The sequence below is a fragment of the Sparus aurata genome, chromosome 19, assembly GCF_900880675.1.
Source record: "Sparus aurata chromosome 19, fSpaAur1.1, whole genome shotgun sequence".
NCBI lineage: Eukaryota > Metazoa > Chordata > Actinopteri > Spariformes > Sparidae > Sparus > Sparus aurata.
In genome coordinates this window covers 26,923,582-26,945,704 of record NC_044205.1, presented here as the reverse complement: position 1 = coordinate 26,945,704, position 22,123 = coordinate 26,923,582, and the positions used below count along the sequence as shown (strand labels likewise).

The 22,123-nt window shown below is 44.8% G+C and overlaps 2 protein-coding genes across 5 annotated transcripts in view; both read left to right on the top strand.

Annotated features, from left to right (window-relative positions):
* The first annotated feature begins 968 nt into the window (after positions 1-968).
* On the top strand, positions 969-13,013 carry LOC115569586 (uncharacterized). Of its 2 annotated transcripts, none has more exons than XM_030397573.1 (16): positions 969-1,107; positions 2,022-5,274; positions 6,170-6,311; positions 6,438-6,578; positions 6,928-6,976; positions 7,194-7,330; positions 7,649-7,752; positions 8,105-8,215; positions 8,351-8,602; positions 8,827-8,906; positions 9,070-9,264; positions 10,130-10,199; positions 10,280-10,408; positions 10,610-10,665; positions 10,924-10,993; positions 11,694-13,013. In XM_030397573.1, the coding sequence occupies exons 2-16, from the start codon at positions 2,977-2,979 to the stop codon at positions 11,838-11,840; spliced, it is 3,981 nt and encodes a 1,326-aa protein (XP_030253433.1). In that variant the 5' UTR covers positions 969-1,107; positions 2,022-2,976; the 3' UTR covers positions 11,841-13,013. The 2 variants fall into 2 exon arrangements, with proteins under 2 accessions (XP_030253433.1, XP_030253431.1); XM_030397571.1 differs by having other exon boundaries at positions 8,824-8,906.
* Positions 13,014-15,289: 2,276 nt separating this feature from the next.
* LOC115569585 (disco-interacting protein 2 homolog C-like) overlaps positions 15,290-22,123 on the top strand; it is a 50,813-nt gene continuing 43,979 nt past the window's right edge. For 2 of the 3 annotated variants that reach the window (XM_030397570.1, XM_030397568.1), the window contains exon 1: positions 15,290-15,853. In XM_030397570.1, coding sequence (XP_030253430.1) covers positions 15,775-15,853 — 79 coding nt within the window. In that variant the 5' untranslated portion in view covers positions 15,290-15,774. The remainder of the gene's footprint in view (positions 15,854-22,123) is intronic. The other variant, XM_030397569.1, reaches the window with a different exon arrangement.

Genomic DNA, 22,123 nt, shown 5'->3' with positions numbered 1-22,123 from the left:
CTGATGTGAACCAGTGAGCAGCATCTGGTGAAGTTAATGTCAGCCTTGAAAGATGCATTATTAAAGGTTAAAGGAGCAGTTCACTCGAAAATGAGAGTTTAGCCATTTTAGATAAGATGTACCTTTTATTGATCAGTTTACTAAGAGAATGAAACAGAATGAAATAAAAACCCTGCTCAAATAAATTGATTGAACTACAGATGCCTGTTTTTAGTTGTTTAGAATGTGCTGAAGCTAACTTGACTTAGCTTATAGCTTACAAAGTATGCTAACAAGATGCTTTTAAACGTGAGATGTTAACTTTAATGTCAATTTGTGTCAGAAAAGTTGGATGAGGAACCAAAGTGAACAAGAAACTATTTGATTTAGCTATGTAGTGTTATCTCAAAGTGATACCAACAGACTAATGTTTAAATCTTACAAAGTTATAGGTTAGCTAAACATAAAAAGTTTAGTTTGAGTTTCCTTGTTGTTAAAGACGTATTCTACACAGACTGAAATAACATCTTAGATAAGATGAGATAAGATAGAACGTGTCTTTATTGATCCTCTGTAGGAGAAAATCAGTTTGGCTTTGACTAAGAGAAATAAAACAAAATGTTTAAGTATCAGAAACGTGTGTTTGTCAAAGAGATTATTTTCTGCAGTAATCCAAAATCCAGTTAAAGAATCCCACAGGCTTTTTGTTGAGGGGACCACAGCGGTGCTGACCTCAGGGTTCACTGGGTGATCTGAGCAATTATTAGTGGAGCCTGAGGCGGACCCATTAGATGTACATCTGCTTATCACAGACAAATATGGAATTATGACTCTGTTGTTTCCTTTACAGCAGGCCAGTGTGCAGTATTTACCAGGACTCCTCAGCATCGAGCCCTCTTGCTGTTGCAGTGTTTCCTCCAGGCCAGCTGCTGCCGTGACTCACTTCCTCTCCCCTCTGCTCCTCCAGCCGTCCCCCCGGTGACCATCGACAGCAGCAGCACTTGTCCCATCGTGTTACCCACCAGCCCGAGTCACATGACTTCAGACCAGCATCCACTGTGTCCGGCTGATCTACAGGTGCAGTTCACGCTCGGAGCACTGGGTCCTGGATACTGCTACGTCTACCAGGTACTGTAATATAAGCCTCGCTACACAGACAATCATACTGCACTTTTGTACCTAAAGTAACAGAACTACTCAGAAATCTGGTCTGAACATGTTTGAAATCAACTTCACAGTGAGGTTTCAGACTGGAAAATAACTCTTGATTGAAAAAGTCAATTCTGCTTCATTTATATAACTTGAGATCACATTTTCACACCGTCTATCTTCAGACCCTGGATGTGAGTCAGGAAAAACTTTCTAACCTTTACTGGGGGAAACAGTAAATAACCTTTTCAGGAGTGCAACATGTTTATGTTTGTAGACAGAAATAGCTATATTATTAAGTTACTGTTATTTAAAATTACTTTGATTATGTCATCTCTAGCTTTCAGCCTGTTCACAACAGGCAGGCAGAATAGTCTGAGTGATTGTTGGGGCCCTGACAGCTCGTGGCCTTGTGAGGGGCGGCAGGGAGGAGGCTTAAACTAATGTAAGTCAGAGTGGAGGGAAAGAGGAGTGAATGGTCGGATGGGAGGAAGGGGGAGTTTCAGGGACAGAGAGGGAGGAGTGGACCCTGCTGCATTACCGCTCTGTGATTGGTGGCTGCTGGGCCATGTGCTGACCCCTTTCAAACTGTATCCTAACTAGGGCTCCCGCATACATTCTCACACACACACACACACACACACACACAAAGTGGTGTGCGGCCCACTGTTGAGTGGCAGGGACATGTGAGCTCCTTCACATTTGCTATTCTGGGCAGGGGAGGGGAAAAGGGGGAGGGAAGGGGAGGGGGTGAAGCAGGGAGGAGTAGAGGGTCTTTTCTCTTTCCGCATGCGGCTGAGCCATCGTGAGGAGCTGCTCATGATATTGTCCCGTGTTGTGTAGACTCTCAGTGCGTTCGGCCATAGAAGTCTTGTGTTTTGTTCCCACTCTAGGCCGGAGAAGATGGGGTGCTGCTTTAGTAAGGAGCTGAACCCCGGCCTGCAGAACGAGAGGAGCGGTCTGTTACAGCCCCCGCTCCACGATGGGCTGAACGAGGTGACGGAACAGGTCAGGCGACACGCTGCGGCTGTGGCTCAGCATGTGTGCTTGGACGAAGAGGAGACATGTGTGGCAGATGGAGGGGCCGACAGGAAGCCTTCAGAGGATGAAGAAAAAAAAACAGAAGTGGAAAACAAAGTTTGTCCGGAGGCGGCCGTGATCAGCGGGGACGGTGACACACAGAACGAGAGGGATCCTAAAGCAGCTAGCACTCAAGAGGAGACCGGGGCTATTATTATCACAACCAGCACAAACATACATTCAAACACGGACGCAGAGGCAGGTGTGACACATACTCCCAGGCCCAGCTGTGGACCGGCTCCCTATAAGGAGGTGCCCACACAGAGTCCAGTCAAACAGAAGATTTTGGAGAACGCCACAATCAGAGCTTCGTGGTTCAGTTCGCACCCAGATGGCCAGAAGCAGCACAAACAGTTAAGCGGTTGGTCAGCTCCCGCCAGGTAACACTCCGGTGACTCTCAGGACAGTGTCACAGAGAGTGAGGTGTCGGGCGAGCCGCCGCCGGTCAGTGTGTGTCAGGGGCCACAGGGGGTTAACCCCGGAGCTGAGCGCAACGATGAGGAAGGTGAGGAGGTCTGTGTGGTCACGACGACACTGGGTCAAGGTTTTGAAACGAGGACCCGGAGCTTCTACAGTATATGTTCCATTGACGCCGATGACCTTGAACACGACCACGTTCACAGCCAATCCCAAACAGCTGGAGCGACACTGTCACTGCAGACAGCTGAAGTAGAAACAGCTGCTCTGCCCTGCATAGTGGAGTCTCCAGCCTCCAGCCAATCACACGCAGATGCATCCGCATTCTGTGAGCATGTCACAGAGTCTAAGATGACCCATCAGTCACATGATGAGGAACCAGCTCCAGCGCAATCAAATGCTGAACCGCCGTCCACTGTTTTGTCACAGAGACACTCCACCACCCCTCCTCCTGTTGTACCTCCACAGCTGGAGTCCCCGTCCAGCAGTCAGACAGACAGAGAGGATCCTCAAACGTCCACACAAGACAGCCTTCAGCCTGGAAAACTGACCGACCAGACAGCCCCAGAGGACGCAGCGGAGTCCAAGGATGACATGACGATGATGTCACACACAAAGGAACGTGCATGTGTGGAGGGGTCAGAGGCGAAAAGGGTTACAGAGGAGTGTGTGTGCGTGGAGAAAGTGTGTTCAGTGGACCACAGAGCAGCAGAGGGACCCCTCAGGGCCACAGAGGAAACAGTGGTCAAATTCCAGGAGGAAGATTTGGATCAGAGTGTTGATTCGGACTTTAACCCGCTGGACGATCATCTGCGGTGGTCTGACCCGTCAACACAGCAGCTCATCCAAAGTCCACAGCCAGCAGCAGCTGAAACTCCCGAGCTGGACACTTCCAGTCAGAGCAACCTCAGCCTCAAACTGCTGCACGAGGAGGAGGTTGTGTTGCCTCTGTCTGAAGGACAGATAGAGATGGATAAATCATCCCTGCAGAGCACACCAATCGCTGTGAGTACATACAGAAGCCCCAGTGAGAAGGGTAATGTCAGTCACAGCAGCACAGCAGATACAACTCTCACTGAAGTCTCCTCATATTCCACCATCTCAGCTGTGTCATCAGTGCCTTCTGAACTGACCGCCTTCTCCTGCAACACAGATCTGACCGCTCTGTCAGATGTCAGGTCCACGTCTCACCAGAGCGACTCCATCACATCTGACAAAGTTGATGTCAATTCAAACGATCCAACATTTGAGTTGAGCAACATTAAGCCTCCTGGTGAAGAAGTCAACAGTCCTGAGGATGCGATGGTGTCTCTGATGAGTGACTCACAGGAGCCTCTTCAGGATCTCCTCCTGAGCGGAGATGACAAAAAAACACAACCAGAAATTTGTCACAACAGCAAACATGTTGAGAAAGGTGATGTCACAGTTGTTTTACCAGAAACCGCTGATAGTCCCTCTCAACTGCTCTCTGTCACTACCTCCTCCACTCCACCTTCATCTTCCTTGTATCTGTGCACGTCTTCAGAGAAAGGAGGGCATAGTTTCTGCCCAGAGATCGAAGCTGACAGTTCTGAGAGTGGATGCAGACAAATCCACCAGAAGGTAAATCCACCAGAGAAAGTCTTCATGCGTATGTGTGAGGAAGAAGAGACAACAGCTGCACAGGGGACTCAGATCCATCACCTCACTGTGTCAGTAAAGCATGAATCTGAAGATGTGGAACCCTCAGAATTATTAACCTCTGACTGTGACTCTGAAGTCCACATCGGTCTGCAGCATGACGCTGCTGACTGTTTGCCTCAAGCTGGAGGTTCACCAGATGGAATTTACTCGGAGGAAATGAATGAGATGAAGAGGCACATGTCACAGGAGGAGCATGATGCACTTGACGATGATATTCCTCCTCAAACTCCTGACAATTCACAGTTAGGTGAGCAGACCAGCGCCCTTCATCCTGTTCCATCTCCACAGCTGGTAAACATTGAGGAACCTCAGGACAGCTCTCAGCCTGAAGACCTGAGCAGTCAAACAGCTTCTGATGAGGAAACGAAAGAGATGAAGCAACACATGTCACAGGAGGAGGATATTCCTCCAGAAGCTCTCAGTGTTTCAGCCACTGAGATGCCGCTCAAGGACCATGATGAGACCAGCAACTGTGACTTGTACATGATTCCTAACGGCTTCAGCTGTCCAGATGACAACACCTCGGTTTTGGACTGCCAGGACGACCCCGTCATGATCATTGTGGACCCAGGCCAGATTGACGTTTACGCCTCAACTCCGTCGTATGAGATCCATCCCCTCTGTCACAATCCGTCAGTGACCGCTGAGGAGGGAGAGCATGAAGGAGGGATGAGGGAGATGGTGTCTGAGCTGCTGGGAGAGGACGGCGATGCCTCCGTCTGCCGTCTCTACCCCCACCCCTGGATCAAGCTGGGTCTGGAGGAGAGCTGTGGAGTGTGGGCCCAGGGTGTGTCTGAGGTCGAAGCCGCCCAGGGCGACCGCAAGACGGGCACTGGATCAGAGCAGATCCCAGCCTTGGTGTCTGAGCTCCAGCCCTCTATGGCTCTGCTGGGAGCCTACCCGTACAGCACTGTGATGCCTCAGGGACCCTGTGTGTGGGACTGGCACACAGATTGCACTCAGCCTGTAAGTGTTCACTCAACATGAGACAGTTGGGTTCAGTGGAAATATTCAATGTGAAGTCTTAACCCCTTAAGTAGAAACAGTGTTCAGTCAGACAAAGAAAGACTTGAGGTTGAGCCTTGAGGTTCAGAGTGATTTATTGGTGCATTCATGCACTAAACTAAACACACATAAATACACACACAAAGAATCCACGACTGGATTGGACGTCTTTGAATACGCTTTGATTCGAAGTTGTTACATAACGAGCGTTGGTTATTCACACAGAGATCTTTGACGCATCACAGATTTGCCAGAATGAGCTGAGAAAAAAACAAGAGTTGAGTGTTGGGTTCACAGACGTACAGTATGTAAAGTAACACAGCCTCCATGTGTCCGCGTTGTGTTCACTCAGGTTCAGAGGGCTTGTTATCTTAAAAACAATGTTGGAGATAAAATGTAAACGGGTTGATGAAGTGTGCCTGAGCTTTAAAGGAACAGTTTCTGTGAACAGAACTTTGTCATCCACAGAAACCTTTCTGGAGCTTCACAGCAAAACAGTGTTGTAGCATTCTGCTTGACAGCTGAAGTAGTTGTTTCAAAACGAGTCCTCAGCTACTCGAGCTGTTTAGGAGAATGCTGCCACACTGTTTTTCCAGAAATGTGTTATGTACTACAAAACTTCACTGGGCTGAATGACTGAATTTTCTAAGAAATTTAGCCCAGAACATGTTTTCCTCCACATCTCTGTTGGAGCATTGAGTACGATGAAATGGCATTCTGTTCTGTGCTTTTATCCAGTACTTCCAATAACACATATGAACATTAGATTTAAAATTGAAAGATTGATGAATGAATACACCTGACTTATCTTTTCATACTGGATGAATGTTGTGAACATTTTGTGGTTTTGTTTCAGGGACCTGTTGCTGCCCCCAGCCTTAACCCTGATGCTGAAGTCTGGACCAATCCCAACTTCAGCTTGGATGTCTCCAGCCCTGCCTACCTGCAGCCTGAACAGCCATGGGTGCAGTTCCCCAACAATCTAACCAATCAGGGAGGTAGGCTGGAGTGACTTATTCAATTTATCATGTTCACTGAATCACAGGAGTTCATTTGCATATTTTTGTCTGCGGCACATTTTGGCCCTTGTGTGGTGGTAAGATGCTATGTGGTGGATTCTACAGGATACGTACCAGAGTTCCAGCTGGAGAACGTGTGTCTGACTGAGGCTGTGGTTGAGGCGGATCCCAGCACACTGGAGTACCAGACACTGACTGCTGAAGCTCCTGTAGTTAATACAAAGCCCAGTGAGCCGCCTGTCACAGGTGAGAGTCCCAGTCAGTAGTTAGAGAGTACTACTCTCTGCTGATTGTAATCGGATAGATGCCTCCAGTGATGTCACTCAGTGGTTGAATTGCGTTGTGGGTAATGTAGGCATCAGGTATTTAAAGGGAAAAAGAAAATGTGGACTAAATAAGGTGATTCTGGTTCTGCTGTTTCAATTTCGATCATTTGTTGGCCACAATGAGTCCAATAGTGTTACAAGCTGCGATGCAGATGAGACCAGTGGACTGCTTTAATGTGTGAAATGACCCTTTAACCACTTGAAATGACTTCAGGTGTTTGTAGTTTGTTTATTTTGGTTGATGTTGTGATGACTTCTTTTGTCTTCAGATGAGATCAGACAACAGCTGAGGACAGTTTTGGAGTCCTGCCTGACCAGGTAACAACTCACAGCTCATTGTTTCTCTTAGTTCACTTGAAGAAGTCATGTCATCAGATATTTAAATGACACATGGGGTTTAGTGCTGTGTTTGCTATCCCAGCTGCCATTTCCCTTGTCTTGTCATGAAATTAATACCATCATGTGTGACATGTCATAACATTTGTATCCTCCAAACGTTCCTCGATAGAGTCTGTCCTCTTCTGTCCCTCCACAGGGAACACCTCGGCAACGACCTGTACCTCAATTCTCAGATGGACAGCGACCAGTATGTTCCCATCCAAACTCTGGCCAGCCTCGACACGATCAAGAACATCAGCACGGACCTGGACCTCATCTCCGACATTTTGAAATGTCAGTGTCGCTATTCTGCTGTGATAAGTTATCCTGACAACCTCTTACAGTGAACCACAATTAGTCTGGAGTTTTTATTAGTCATTAGTAATGATAATATATTGTTAATGCACATGGACAGGTGTGTTTTTTGGGTATTCTAAGATTTGAATCCCTCCAAAATTCAGGACTATCAGCATTAAAGAGAAACATATTTTTGAGTATTGCTCCGACATTTTTATCAAAGAATCCAATCAAACACAAGAAAGACTTTCTGTTGGACCGTCAAGTGTGGTTTGTTTTTGTCCTGAGATGTTATCTTCTCTCACTGGCTGACAGCCCTGCCGGTGGTCCAGGTGGCTCCATGTGGACAGAAGGTCCGGCCCAGTCAGAGTCGATGTGTCGTCATCCTGCGTGAGATCCCCGACAGCACACCTCAGGAGGCAAGAGACCGTTGACCAATCCATAACATCCTAACTCCTCTCCTCTCCTCTCCTCTCCTCTCCTCTCCTCTCCTCTCCTCCCTCTCCTCTTCTCCTCTCCTCTCCCTCTCCTCTTCCTCTCCTCTCCTCTCCTCTCCTCTCCTCTCCTCTCTTACAAAGTTTTCAGTTCATTTCTATCTTCTTAAACTGGTGCTGTGACTGGAAGCTTTCGTTCATGAACCTAAATGCTTGTCTTGTTGTCCTGTCACTGTCAGACGGTTCGACATTGATAAGCTAATATAATGCAGAGGTTTAAATGTAAAGTCTATTTGTGTTGGTTCTGGTTTGATTTAACCCCTTTTTTGTTGTGCAGGAGGTGGAGGCTCTCTTTGAGGGCGACGGCCTGCCCGAGTTTCTGAGCTGTGAGTTTGTGAAGAACGACAACTGGTTCATCACTTTCAAATCAGAAGCTGATGCCCAGCAGGTAACATGCAGACATCTTTCTTATCTCTGAATATTTGATGCTAGAGGAAATTTGAACAGGACAACTGTTAAACAGTTGGCACACTGTGTAGTTTGTATGATTTGACAACCGTGTTACTGTGCATGTCGTGGTTAGGCCTACAGGTACCTGAGGGAAGAAGTCCGAGTGTTTAAGGGAAAACCGATCATGGTGAGGATAAAGGCCAAAACTATGGCAGTCACTTCCTACGCTCCAAAAAATGGATACAGACCGGCCCAGCTGGACCAGTACGCCTCCTACTACCCCACAACCACCTACCAGCCGCCCTGCCCCGCCCACGTACCGGCACAACAACTGTATGATTTCACCAATGAGGTGTGGGCGACTGGGTACCAAGAATGTGCCGAGGTGAGTCCTTAAAACTAAACCAACCAAGAAGAGATCATTATAACAGGAACAGATTTTATTATCACATCACCAGACAGAGAAGCTTTTTTTTTTTTTTTACATGAGGCGATCCTGTTGCTGGTTTTGGCTTATTAAATGTGTGAACAGTCTCTCTGTGGTCTTATCTTGTTTCAGCACTCGTTAGGTCGTGAGCAGTGTGATTTTGTTGTTGTTTTTGTCAGCAGCCTCCACCACTGATGGGTGACTTCATGAATGGATTCTCAGCAGCTTCCAACTTCAAACCTCACAACACACACAGGCCGAGGTAGTTAAGAGTCACTCTGTGTTTTGATTAAATAATAGATGTGCTCTTCAGATCTGTTACCGGTGAGAATATTTTTTTATCATCCTACGTGTGACAGCTGTGAGGCTGTTTGAATCTCAGTTTGAATAATCACTGGCTGGCATTCACAAATGATTTCTTCCAGGAGAGGCTCGAGGTGGGCGAACTCTGGAGACCGTTGGCAGTCCGGCCAGAATGATTCACACTCGTCAGAACAGGCGCCAGTGGAGCACTCCTTCCCTCCGGGTCGAGGGCGGTCCCGGGGCAACGCACGGCGTCAGAGCAGAGGTGGGAGGACGGAGCCCAACAAGCAAGTTGTGTCACCTGCTGATTGTGGAAGGTAACAAAACTTAGAAGTTTTCAGAAGTTTGAGTGTAACTGATCGTGACTCACACGACTCACACAGTTCATGTAGCTGTAGTCAGATGTTGAGATACCTGTTAATGATCATGGATAGATATTGTTGTTGGATGGACTTTGGATTGGATTCACACCTGTAGTTTAGTTCATTGGTACTTCTGTGTTCATGCTGACAATTAAATCAAAAGATGTAAAAGTAAAGTCACATCTTGATGATGTCATCCTGCAGTGCCACATGTGGAAATCAGATTCTGATGACTGAGCAGCTCATGCAGCACTTTTTGTTTATGTAGTGTGACAATGAGGCCTGTGCTCATATATCCGATATCCTGATAACAGCTGTGTGATTTTTTTCCATATTAGTGTCATTTCTCACCTGGCTGACCGTCTACATTTTAGAGGGAAGGGAACCACTGAAACACCTTACACATCATAGAAGTGTTGTGTGTGTTTCAGTATAGTGAACAGCATCAGTCTGTCAGTCAGCAATGGAAATGTGAGCACACAAAATAAGCAAGAAAACAACAGAATCAACAAAATGTTAAAATGCAAGGACAAAAACAGGACAGCTGGTGATACTAGGGGTTTATTTATAATTTATTATACTTAATCAAAAAGACGTTGCCGTAGTTACAGCTAGCAGTGCTGCACTGTAGGCAGAGATTTATCACTGTAAAGTCTCTACTCTTTGCTCTGTGTAGCAGCAGCTATGTAAAATTGCAATTCTGCACACATGCAGCCCTCTGTGCCTAAAACTAGAGACACATTTGAATTACAGCAGGTGGGCTGATGCTTTAATGCTGAGACATAACTGTTCTCAGCGCTGCTCTGCTGTGTTTCTGAAGGAGAGGAAACTTCAGCCAGAGGAGGAGAGAGAACCCGAGGTCATGGGACAAGTCTGCTGGTAACAACCATGTAAGTATCCAGCGGGCGTCATCGCTGTTTGTGCACTTCACCTTGACGAGACTGTGAACTGACTGTGTGTGTTTGTGTAGAATGCACAAAGTCAGTCGCCTCCTCGTCAGCCGTCTCCTCCTCTTGAGCTCGGGCCCGCAAGCTTCCCTCCCCTTCCCCTGGCAAACACTGCCATAGCAACGGTACCTGCAGCTAACGGCAGCGTCAAGGTAACCAGTTCTCGCTGTCTGACACACACACACACACACACACACACACACAGAGTTCATCTGTGTCTCATGCTCGAGGAGCTAACAGAAGCTCATCTCGTACTTAAAGCCCAGACTGTGTTAGTGCTTATCATGTACACAGACATACAGACACACAGACACACATACATACACAACACTGAACTGTCTTCTGTTCACCAGAGTCCAGTGAAAAGCAGCAGCCCATCAGTGCCCACACTGACACCAGAGCCTCAGCAGTAAGTATCTCAGACAGCAGCTGGATGAATATTTTCCTTTACATCAGCTGTTCTGATTAATTCGCTGTTTTGACATGACTGCTTTCTGATGGCATGATGAGATCTGCAGCCGCAGCACAAGCTGCTCCAGTTATCCTTCTCCCGCCCGCCTCGCTCTCAGAATATTTCATATGTGGACTTTGACCACTTTTCCAGTTGTCATGGTGCCAGCTGTGGTCAGAGCTGTGTGTGGTGAGATTGGTTTGTTGATCTCTGCAGGAATGTGAAGGAGCACGCAGAGACGACCAGCGAGGCCAAACCAGCTCTGCTTACACAGGAACCCATCGCAGTAAGACTTGCTTAGCAACCGCTTCACTGATTTTATGGTGTTGAATTATGGCTCCTTTTTTTATTTCAGAGCTCCCAGTTTGGTGCTTGTTTCCGTCTGTCCTTTAATATCTGCAGTGCTTTTAAACACCTTGAAATTGAACTGAAATGTAATGAAATGAAGTCCTGTCATTTCAGTTTTCATTACTCGGGGCATGAACACATTTTAGTGGAATTTCTTAACACATTACGTAAATTATTTTAAACAGGAATACAGATTATTAGACAGGATTTTATCGTTTAATCGCACACCAATAGTCACACTTGTTAAGTATTAAACAATTTACATTTTTGTGTAAATGCCATAAATCAACCACAACAACAACCAGATTCATATGCTACTTTTCTGCATATCCAAAGTTATTTTATAATCCCAAAAAAGACTATAAGTTGTTGCTTCTGTTGCACTGAACCATAGACAACCAATGGTTAATAGATTGATATGTAACATTTCTATAATTGTTCTCTGAGCCACAATGTTGAAGAGGTGATGATTTGATCTGTCACGATTTATGAATGGCATCGTATGCGATAGTCTAACAAGCATAGCCGTCAGTGAAAAGATAATATTTAAATCAAAAGCCAAATTGAATGGTGCACTTGGAGAATCGGAACATTTGTAATAGCTGATTTTGACCCAACTTTGTGCTCTGATTGGCCAGGAGTCCAAGAAGCTGAGCTACGCCGCAATCTGCCAGAGAGCATCGTCCAATGAAGCGGTGCCGCCAGCTAACCACGCCTCTTCAGACACTGAGCACTCGCCAACCTATCCAGGCCAGGCGCCCGAGCCAGCTCTGCTGCCACTGTGATGATTCTGGGTTGAGAAAAAGACACTTAGGAACATTTTTTATCCTATGGTGTCATATAAGCTAAAACTGTGTTACTCTACTGTCATAATTACACAAACCAGCTGCATATTTACTGTGAGGGACGATGTGTGTGTGCAGGAAGATTACTTTAAGTGCCAAACAGCCTTTAAATCAACTACATTTAGGTCTGGATCTTCATTGATTTCAATAATTAACCCTTCATAAACACTGTAGGCGTTCACTGAAGTGTGCACTGGGTGGGGTGGGGGGGTCTGACTGCTGGCTGGTTCAGAACTGGATGGGCTGGTGTGGGTCTGGGGGCGCTGACCACTCAGGATGTTTCAGCCAATTTCTCAGTTTTTACAAAGATGGAGGGAATGTGTAAATGTTGAACTGCTACTTTACATTGGCTTTATTTCTTGGTTTGTAGTTCAGATCAGTTCATTGAGGGCCAGGTTCCATTTTAATTTAGTTTCACCGCCTCTCCTGCTCTGTGTGTTGGGTGGGTTCTCTCTGTACAGGATGTTCCACCATGACTTTTTTTCCCCCCCTAACATCTGTATTCTTTAGTCTACAGGGCTGCTGAAGGTACACACAGTGCTTTTCTTTAAATATTAGTCCCAGTCAACCATTTTGTTTCCTTTTTTAGATGTTGGTGAGATGTCCAGGCCTGTAATGAACCAAGGTCCAGTTTGTTTTAGTGATTATCGCCGTTAAAAGCACTGAATAGCGATACTTTAGCTCTGCATGATTTTTTTAATTTCATTTTAGAATTTAATTTATGTCATACTTTTATTTATGTTAGAAAGGAGTGCTTCTGTGTGTTAGAGCTTTCGTCTCAGCTGTGTAGAGAGAGGAGTTGTGTTGATGAACCTCGGTGTCATAAGGTCCAATATTCTGGACACAGGGAGGCTCATCTCCTGTTCTGGCTGGGTGGGGTAGTTACTCAGTGTCTGTAAACAACAACTGTTTCAGCACAAAGAACTTGAACTGTATTTGAGAACTTGAATTTGACTGCACTGAGTCGATCTACTGCTCGTTTGTTAAAAAGGTAACATTTTTATTGTGGAACTGTTGTCATGGAGAAGGAGCAGGCATGGTTGTGGCACATGTTACTGTACAGATGTACATATTACTGAACAAATATTAAAGAAGTGCCTTTGAAGTTACAAATGTTGGTTTATGTGTTTATATGTTGATGCAAAGTCTAATTAATCAAAGCTTTTATTCCTTCATCCGTCTGTCTTTCTGTCCTTTGTTGTTCTCTTTATTTCTTTCATTTTTATAAGAGTATTTATTTAGTTTTCATTCATATCTGTTAAAGCCTCGATATCCTACGAGACATTCTCTGCCTTGATTTTCTGCTGCACCATCCCTGTGTAACATATGATGTTCACGCCCTCGGTTGTGGTTCCTCCTTATTACCAGCAGATGGCAGATGGGTCACATTATAACAGTCATTACTGCATTATGAGGCCCCACCACTTGTTTACAATGAGGATGATTTGATTCCTGGACGGCTATAGGCCTAATGAGTGAATGATGAATAATACTAATGAAATAGTCTGTACCAGAAGGACAGATTGATGCTCTCATATGCATCCGTGCCTCATTAGGCTTGTTCTATCATACTGGACTTAATTAAAGGCCACTTGACCTTTAATATTAATCACGTTATTCAGTTAAGGTTTAGTTTCTACAGGCAGATTAAGAATGACCAAATTAAAAGGCAATGGCCAGAGCAATGGAGAAGACAGACAAAATTTAAAACAGAGAACGTCACTGAACAAACCTTGATTCATTAAATACAAACTTTTAGATGGTATTTTCATAAAAGAATATATTGTGCAGTAATCAATGGCAACAAAAAACAAATACATTTTTTATCCTGTTTGAATTGTGCCATGAACTACACATAAGTTTGTGTATTTAAATGTACATTTTGCAAGTTAAAGTGGCAATTTGTTGTTTAATTGAACTTCAAATACATACAAACAATCCATACATGTTCAAAATCCCAGTCCAGCCGCAGCACAACTAAATGGCAACAAACAAAACAAAACTACGCTGAATAAAAGGAGTACATTTGAAATATCTAAATAGTTTAATAAGTAAACATTTTTTTTAATTTAAATTTTTATATGGACATCAAGTATAATTTATAAATCTGTAACTTTGAAAGTGTGACAGGAGGGCAATCTGTAAAGCTGATTAATTGTATTAATGTAATATTTTGCTAAAATGATAATTAAATTACCTAATATACATTTCATCAGGGGAGAAGTTGGATTTGTTAAAGAGTTAGTAAAATATCAATCTTTGTTAGAGTGACATTTTTTTTCAAGCATTTCTGAAAAGTATTTCTGTAAATCAAGCCAAAAGGCTGCAGTGACCATGCTGACAACTGCAGTTCAGTGAAAGTCATGTATGTGAACTAGCTACTACACAGACTGGATGTACAAGGTTTAAGTTAGGGGGTTTGGTGGGGTTTAAATGAGATGACGTCACATACACGACTGTTGTAAAGCCACGCCCCTTCCTGTTTGCCCCATGGGGTCTTATTCTCGAAAAAAACTTTGTGTTAGTGAAATAAGAGAGACAAATCATTGATTGATCCTGTTCGACTTGTGTCATGAATCACACATGTTGTTTGCCAGTCTAACAGACATTTTTCCAAGTCAATGAAGACTGAATATACGTCATTATAAAGACTGCGCAGCCAACTGTCTCGTTAGTGACGCCATCTTGTTGAATGCTCACCAAAAGGCCTGATTTAATTATAGAATAATTGACGAACTACCATTTTACATAACTGCAGTTGTCTTTATGGACAGTTTTATTGTGATTTTCATATCCTAGAATCTTTTCTGTGTTGGCGGCCTTATTGGTGACGTGTTGACATGACGAGTTCACAGAGCGTCATGTCGTCGTATTTATTTACAACAAACTGCAACTATATAGATCCGAAAAATGATATTTAAATTCACAAACAATATCTGTGTAGTTTATGGCTCAATTCAAGCAGGATCAAAACATTATTTCACAAAGTTTTTCGATATAAAAAAGATCAACATCCCACCTGCGAAAATACCGGGCTTTCCGACCGGACATGCTAACTTCCGGTTTAACGCCCGGCTAACTTGAATGTGGATACATTAATTGAATCGTGTGGCTCTTCTAGATTTTCCAAATGTTATTGGATCAAATGGCTCAACAAAACGAGTCATTTCGCGGAGGTTGTGACGCTTAAAATAATTTATCCACCATTATCCGTTTTTATATCTCTTCAGTTACAACTGTTTCCGGCGCATTAGTGACGTGAACGTTACGTAAAACGTAACGTTTCAGATAAAAATGAGTCAGACGGGCTGCGGGAAGTGGGAACGGGGTCAGTAGGCGTTTAAAACACCCGTGTAGACCCGCTATGTTGGTGGAAAAGCGGTGTAAGGTTCCAGAGAATGCCTCAGGTGTGGTTATACGCAGGAGGACTACACCTTCTGTGCTGTAGGTGTGGTTGCTCGCCGCGCCCCCTGCCGGTGATGGCCGGCTCAGCCTCCACCCGCCCTCCTCTGTACAGTCACGTGACACCCGCGGCAAGAAGCTGCAAACGGCTCTGACTGTGGAGCTGCGCGAGCCTCATCATCACCACCTCAACCGCCGCAAAGGAGCGGAGCGAGCCGACCGAGCAACCGGGGTCTGTAACGATTCGAGGAGCCGGGCGCCATGGCGGGCCTCCGTTAAAACGAGAGCCAGATTTATCCTCTTTGTTCTCCCTCGACGCCTCGTAGCCTTTACGCGCCTCCGCCGAGGAGGGGCCGCCGAGGAGAAGCTCTCCCTTTCCGAGTGAAGGAGGAGGCAGGAGTAGAAGCAGCAGCGGCGGCGGCGGCGGAGGCAGCAGTCGAACCGGGGAGGTGTTTTCTAAGGTACGAGCCGAATGGCGGACCGTGAGGCGTCGCCGATACCGTTGGAGATCCGAGCCCGGCTTGCGGAGCTGGAGCTGGAGCTGTCAGAGGGTAAGAAATTAATAAAATGGGGGCGAAAAAAAGCGCAAGCTTCCTCCCCCCTCCTCCTCCTCCTCCTCTTTCCCCTCGTTATCCCGTTATCTCATCACCACCACCATCATCATCATCCCCATCCACACCGGGAGCCTTCCTACTAACGGAATCTAACCGTTCATTCCTGCGGCCCCCTCCTCCTCCTCCTCTCGTCCCCTCCCGCTCCTCCCATCCAGATGTTTGTCAGCCAGGGACCGGCCTGGCCAGCTCTGTGTAGCCGGGAGAGGATGAGGGCAGAGCGGGAACACACTGCGGGATCGGGCCGCTGCTCTTTGTCTCGTTTAAAAAAAAACCCACACACACCAGACCGGCCCGTTCGCCCGGTGTGGGTCCGAAATCCACCTCGTTGTTTGACCTTGAGATGTTGACACAATCAGCCGAGCCTACCTGTGTGTGTGTGTGTGTGTGTGTGTGTGTGTGTGTGTGTGTGGTCGGGTTTAATAATAGCATTGCGATGCAACGCTGCGTGACAGAGCAGCACAGAGGGGCAGTCCGGCTCCTGATGCCCGTGATCTCAGCCTCCTGCCGCTGTGTTTTTTGGGCCTGTAGAGCAGCCGAGGATGAGGAGGATGCTTGGGAGTATTTTTCACCCCCTCCTCCTCTTCCTCTTCCTCTTCCTCTTCCTCTCTTCTCTCCCCATACACAGATACAACAAACACACTCTCTCTTATTTCTATGGGCCATTGAATCTCAATCACAGCGATCCACCCTGCTGTTATTTCAACACAGCCCATCTCAGATAGGAACGAGGCATTTCTGCCTTATATAATGGGGGTGGCATATTTTATTCATACCGGCTCGGGAGGCCTACATTGTGAGGGAGAAAGCCTAGATACGTGCTGGATGTGAGCCACCCTGTTGCCTGAAATGTGTGTGTCTTGCGGATGGATGTGTGCTAGATTTATCGGCAAACAGGGGTTAATCATGTGGATGGATATTGTGCAGCTCGTCTGTCACTTGTGTCAGGTCTGCAGTGAAGCCTCCCTCACCTGCAGTGATGTGCAGCTGAAAATACAGTCTCAGGGTCTCGGGATGACGTAGAATAAATGTTTCAGGGTGTAAATGCAGAGAAAAATCAAGTGTCGGACAAACAGGAATCTGCAGCATTAATCCCAGAGCATCACCTTTGAAATCCCAGAGAGCAGCATCATCAAACTGCCCCTCTTCCCTCTGATCAGCCCCATCATTAATAAAAGCGTTTATTTCCTCTCGCTGCAGTGACACACACACACGCACACACACACTGAGGTAAGACTGTGGCAGCTGCAGGCCTATTGGATCTCCTAATCCAGCCGAGAGTGTTTATCAGAGCAGAACCTGCTGCTGGCAGATGTTATTAATGATGGAAACGGCGGGAGGAAGTGGAAACGTCACGCCCGAACGTCAGACAGCATGAAACACTCCAAACATCCAGGTGTGTGTGTGTGTGTGTGTGTGTGTGTGTGTGTGTGTGTGTGTGTTGGCAGGGTTATTGGTGGATCACAGCGGGATGAAGCCTGACAGGCCTCCTGACAGCGCGATGGACGTGTCAGTGTGTGCGTCTGTCACTGGTGGTCATCGAAAAAAAAAAAACAGGCAGAGAGTGTGTTGATCAATTGTTGAGAGTGCGTGTCTGTGTATGTGTGTGTGGTCATTACAAAATAAAAGCACGGTGTGCAGTTGATGAAGCTGTGTGGATGGATTGCGTATTTCTAAAGAGGATTAACATCGGGAGGGAACGAGAAACACTCAAATTAATTTGTCGGTTTCACCTGTTTTGTTTTGGTATGGATCATCTTTATATGGCTGATATGAGCGGGTCACAGTATTTTGCTGTTTGTTGTTGTTTGCGGTGACGATATATTACGGTATTAAAACAATAAAAGCAGTACTCCACCCAAACATCATTCTACATCGTCTTTTCACCCTACTGGCAATGTCAGGTAGAATAAGATAAATCAAACCAAAAAGTACTTGTTTATTTGCTTCAAATAGGAATAGAACTGAGGTACAGGCCCACATTTGTTTGAGAAGGAGTAGCCTGTTGTCTTGTGTGATGTCCATATTTTGATATCACAATATTGTCCTGCACAAATATCGTGATAGCAGATATTATAGTCGCTCGAACTGCGCTGGGTGATGGCTTCTGAGGGGAGCAGTGCATGTTATTGCATATTAGCATAGCATTAGCATGTTTTAGCATATTTTTGATGTACTGAAAAATGTATGATGGCGAAATCCATGTCGTAGCAGAAGGTGACACCAGTGACGGTGATGAAACTGGTATACCGCTCAGCCCTGAAAGCTGCCTGATTTGATTGTGAAATGTTAAAAAAATCAGCAGATTAATAGATGAGCAGGTTGACGGATTCTGAATCGGCATCACATTTGATAATCAATCAATCGTTTAAATCTTTCTTTTTTAAGCAAAATGCCAAACATACACATATTCCAGCCTCGCACATGTGATTCGTTACAGGATGTTTTCTGTGACATGAGACTGAAACGTTTGGATCGATCGGACGTCTGTCACAGCTCTGTGACATTGCAGTGTACTTTATATCGTATTATCTGAGATTTTATCAACCTGTTTCGCAGAAAAGACTAAGAGTGATTCATCCTCTGCTCATCAGAAGGACCATGAATAACAAAGCTCCATAATAACTGAAACACCGGCAGCACTTTGAAGGCTTTACAATCATTAGCTAAGTGGGCTAGGTTATAATAATAGTGTTAATATTCACTCAATGAAGTCGTCAAACCTAGATGTTCATAAATAAATGATTTGCTGTAACAGTCGCTGTAGAAAATGAGGATTTGCATCCTGCTGTGACTTTGGAAAACTTTGGTTGTGGTTTCAGGTTGTGCCTGAAGTCCAACCCATAACTGCAGAAGGTATCGTGGGAGCTAGGAATAATGTGGATAGATGAAACAACTAATCATTTAATGGAGTAAATCATTTGCAGATCAATCTGTAATTGAAATAATTGTAAACAGCAGTTTCTATTTAATATTCTAAACAGGGAAGGCAGAAAATTCTCACAGTTGAGGCGGTTTTGCTCAGCTAATCTTCCCCTCGTTGCCCTGATGGTGATTTCTTTACATTAAATAAGATCTCATAAACATCCGAGATAAGGATAAGAACGTAATTCATCGTATTTATTTCAGGAACACGACGAAGCTCACAAACAGATTTAAGAGCGAAACTGTTTGGAAACAAGATGCAAAATTGCACATTTCAGAAGCAAATACAGAAAACTGACAGATTTGCTCAATAAATCATCACTTAAAGCCTCGTTCGGGATATTTTTCAATCAAATAACATCTCGAAATTGATTTGGCACTCAGTAGAGCGCCTACCTCGCCGTGGCCCAACAGTCCCCTTTTATACTCACTCAGATATACCAGCCAAGCAGCATGCATTATTCCCTGATAATCAATAAAAATGTTTATATAAAAAAAGCCCCCGTCTCTAAATGTGAAAGATCCTGGAGCCATCAGGATCCTTTTAATGCAGTCTATTCTGGGGCTAGACCCATCCTCCATCCAAGTTTGGTGGAAATCCGTTCAGTAGTTTTTGTGTAATCCTGCTGACAAGCCAACAAACAAACACAGGCGACAACATCACCATCAAGATACTGTCCTAAAAAAGCAACAAAATGCACATTTAAGAAGCTGAAACCAGATCATCAAGATGTTGCACTGGAACGATCAATTCATGAGAAAGAAGAAAAAGCTTCTTCACCAAAACGACTCCTGGCAGCGAAGTTACCGAGTCTTCTGAAGGATTAACAAAGTTTTCAATCCACAAAGACCTCAGCCTTCAAACAGACGGAGTGTCTGAGGACACGGGCCATCACTGTTATTAAAATTCAAAGTAATGAACCCTGGGCAACAATTTCCTGTCAGATTTGATGGCTGGCGCAGCGGGATGAAACTTTTTATTCTTCGTCTTTGAGAAGACGAACCGGCGCTCCACCTGTTTATTAGATAAACTCAGCAATCAGCCCAGTTGTGGCAGATAAGCCTCTCTCCCGCTCCCTCGCTTAGTGTCGCCTAAATCACATCATCTCTGCCGTATTACTGTGACCTCTCAGCATTAAGGCGCTGTTCTGGAGCGTTTTAGAGCGTTTAGCTTCGGCTCTTATGTAGAGTGACTTGCAGATGGGACAGACAGGGCTGTCTTTGGACTCGTTGGACATCAGCAGGAGGAAATCGGGAGCTTTTGGGCACAGGATGTCGTCCTTAACTGCAAAACTGCCCCTGTGGTTAGTGAGCTGTCTGAGGAAACAAACTCCAGCGCTGAGAATTCCAGCAGACCATAAAGTAGCCGTTACAGTCTTACATGATAAAGCTTGAGGTTCCTGTTCATGCTTTTGGTGTATTGAACTTCCAAAAAGAGACTGAAACAGGGTTTGTGTGCGGAGTCTTTGAGGTGCTGTTGAGTCTGTCGACTGGGTTAAATATTAAAGTGTCTGACCAGGAGAAACAAAGAGAAACTGGTCTGAGTTGAGGGACTGTCCACACATTCATATTTAATCAACAAAGTGCTGCTCAGGTGAGAAGCTGACGGCACATTTCTCTCCTCTGCTAAATATTTCACATCCGATCAAAGCTTGTTTTTTCTGTATCGAATATTTATTAGGAGTCACTGAAGGTCACGGCGATGGCTCTCCTAAATTCCTGCCGATTTGGGAAAATACAATATTGCAGTGTCTGTGTTTCCCAGAGTGTGTGTGTCTGTGCGAACATACAACAACAACAGCGTGCATCTGTGGCCTGCAGCGGTGCGTTTCAGGTCAGTGTGGCCTTGTTTTTCTGTGTCTGCAGAGCTGCACACTGCATCTTTGCTGGTGATGTGCATGAATAATCCATGATTAATTATTCCGTGTTGTGTAGTGAAGTTGATTAAGCTCGATGAATGAATCAAACTGGGTTTAAAGCGGCGGTGGAATGTAGCCTCAGTGAGTGTTGTTGGGGGAGAATCTCATGAAATGAATCAGGATGATTTTTCAGTAATATTGAATGGAAATGTGACATCATCAACAGGAAGTTTGCTGTTTTGGGGGGATGGAACAAACATTAAAACATTTAAACTTCAATCTCAACATTGTAAACACTGTTGTTAGTGCCAATCACATGACCAACAAAAACATGACAAAAAAGTGTGTGTGTAAGCACCAACACTCCACCCAGTTAGCTGCACTGCTAACCGAGCTAATTAGCAGCTACAGTAAGCAGCAATTAGGGACTTCTCCTTCATATTGCAACTGCCCCGCAATACTTTTTGATTTATGCTGCTGTGTCAGAAGATGCTGCTGTAGCACAGATCAATAGAACTAAGAAAAGATAAGATAATGCTTAGTTAGTCCCACAACAGGGACGTTTGTATTGTTCCAGCAGCAAAGGGGATAGCAACATATATATTGTAGATGAGCATCGATGAAAAACAAAAAATAATGAATTAGTGAAAAAGCTAAATATGTACAAGAGGATAATAAAACCATAATAATAGTGTAAACATTATATTGTACATATATATGTGTGTACATCCATAATTACTGACGCAAATCAAAACTGTAGGGAAACAAGCTGCAGAGTTGTTGGTTCATTTTTGGGTGCGACTAAAGGACCAATGAAACACGTGTCCTGCTCATAATCTTCTTTTTGACTGATGCTGAATATCAAGAGCAGCCCGAGATCTGACATCACTGGTTGTACACCTGCAAGTCGGACCAATCAGTGATTTTTAGGGAGTGGCACAAACAACACAACCTTTAATCAAACTGAGGTTTGTAATTCAGCATGAAGCTGCTGCTGGTCTTTAGCGTAGAGTCGATAAATACTTTGATAAGTGCCGATATCTGATGAGTGCTGATGTCTTCCCTCAATCTGACAAATAGAAACATTTTTCTCTATTTAAAAAAGCATTTTTTTCATTTACCGAAAGATTGCAGATATATCAGACGTTAGATTCTGTCTTTGCCTGAATTAGATGCTTTATATCTGATCTGAACAAGACTGTGAATACGAAGCCTACATTTGGTACTTGACAAGTTTTGTTTTTCTCCGTGCTGCGGACACATTTCAGTCGGCACCAGGCGAGCATGACGGTCTGATAGCCGCCCTAATGGTCAATAATACAGGCTAAATTTGACAGAACAAAAGCCATGTGTTTCCTGTTAAAAACCAGAAGCAAACCAGTGACAGCTCAGTGAGGGGTGCGTTGGTGTGTTATCAAAATAGAGC

Bases quoted from the DNA above. Each gene is read 5' to 3' on its own strand.
- LOC115569586 (XM_030397571.1), top strand. From the start codon at position 2,977: ATGACCCATCAGTCACATGATGAGGAACCAGCTCCAGCGCAATCAAAT. The intron at 6,579-6,927 runs GTGAGAGTCCCA...TTTTGTCTTCAG, and splicing joins CAGTGAGCCGCCTGTCACAG to ATGAGATCAGACAACAGCTG. The intron at 10,409-10,609 runs GTAACCAGTTCT...TCTGTTCACCAG, and splicing joins CAGCTAACGGCAGCGTCAAG to AGTCCAGTGAAAAGCAGCAG.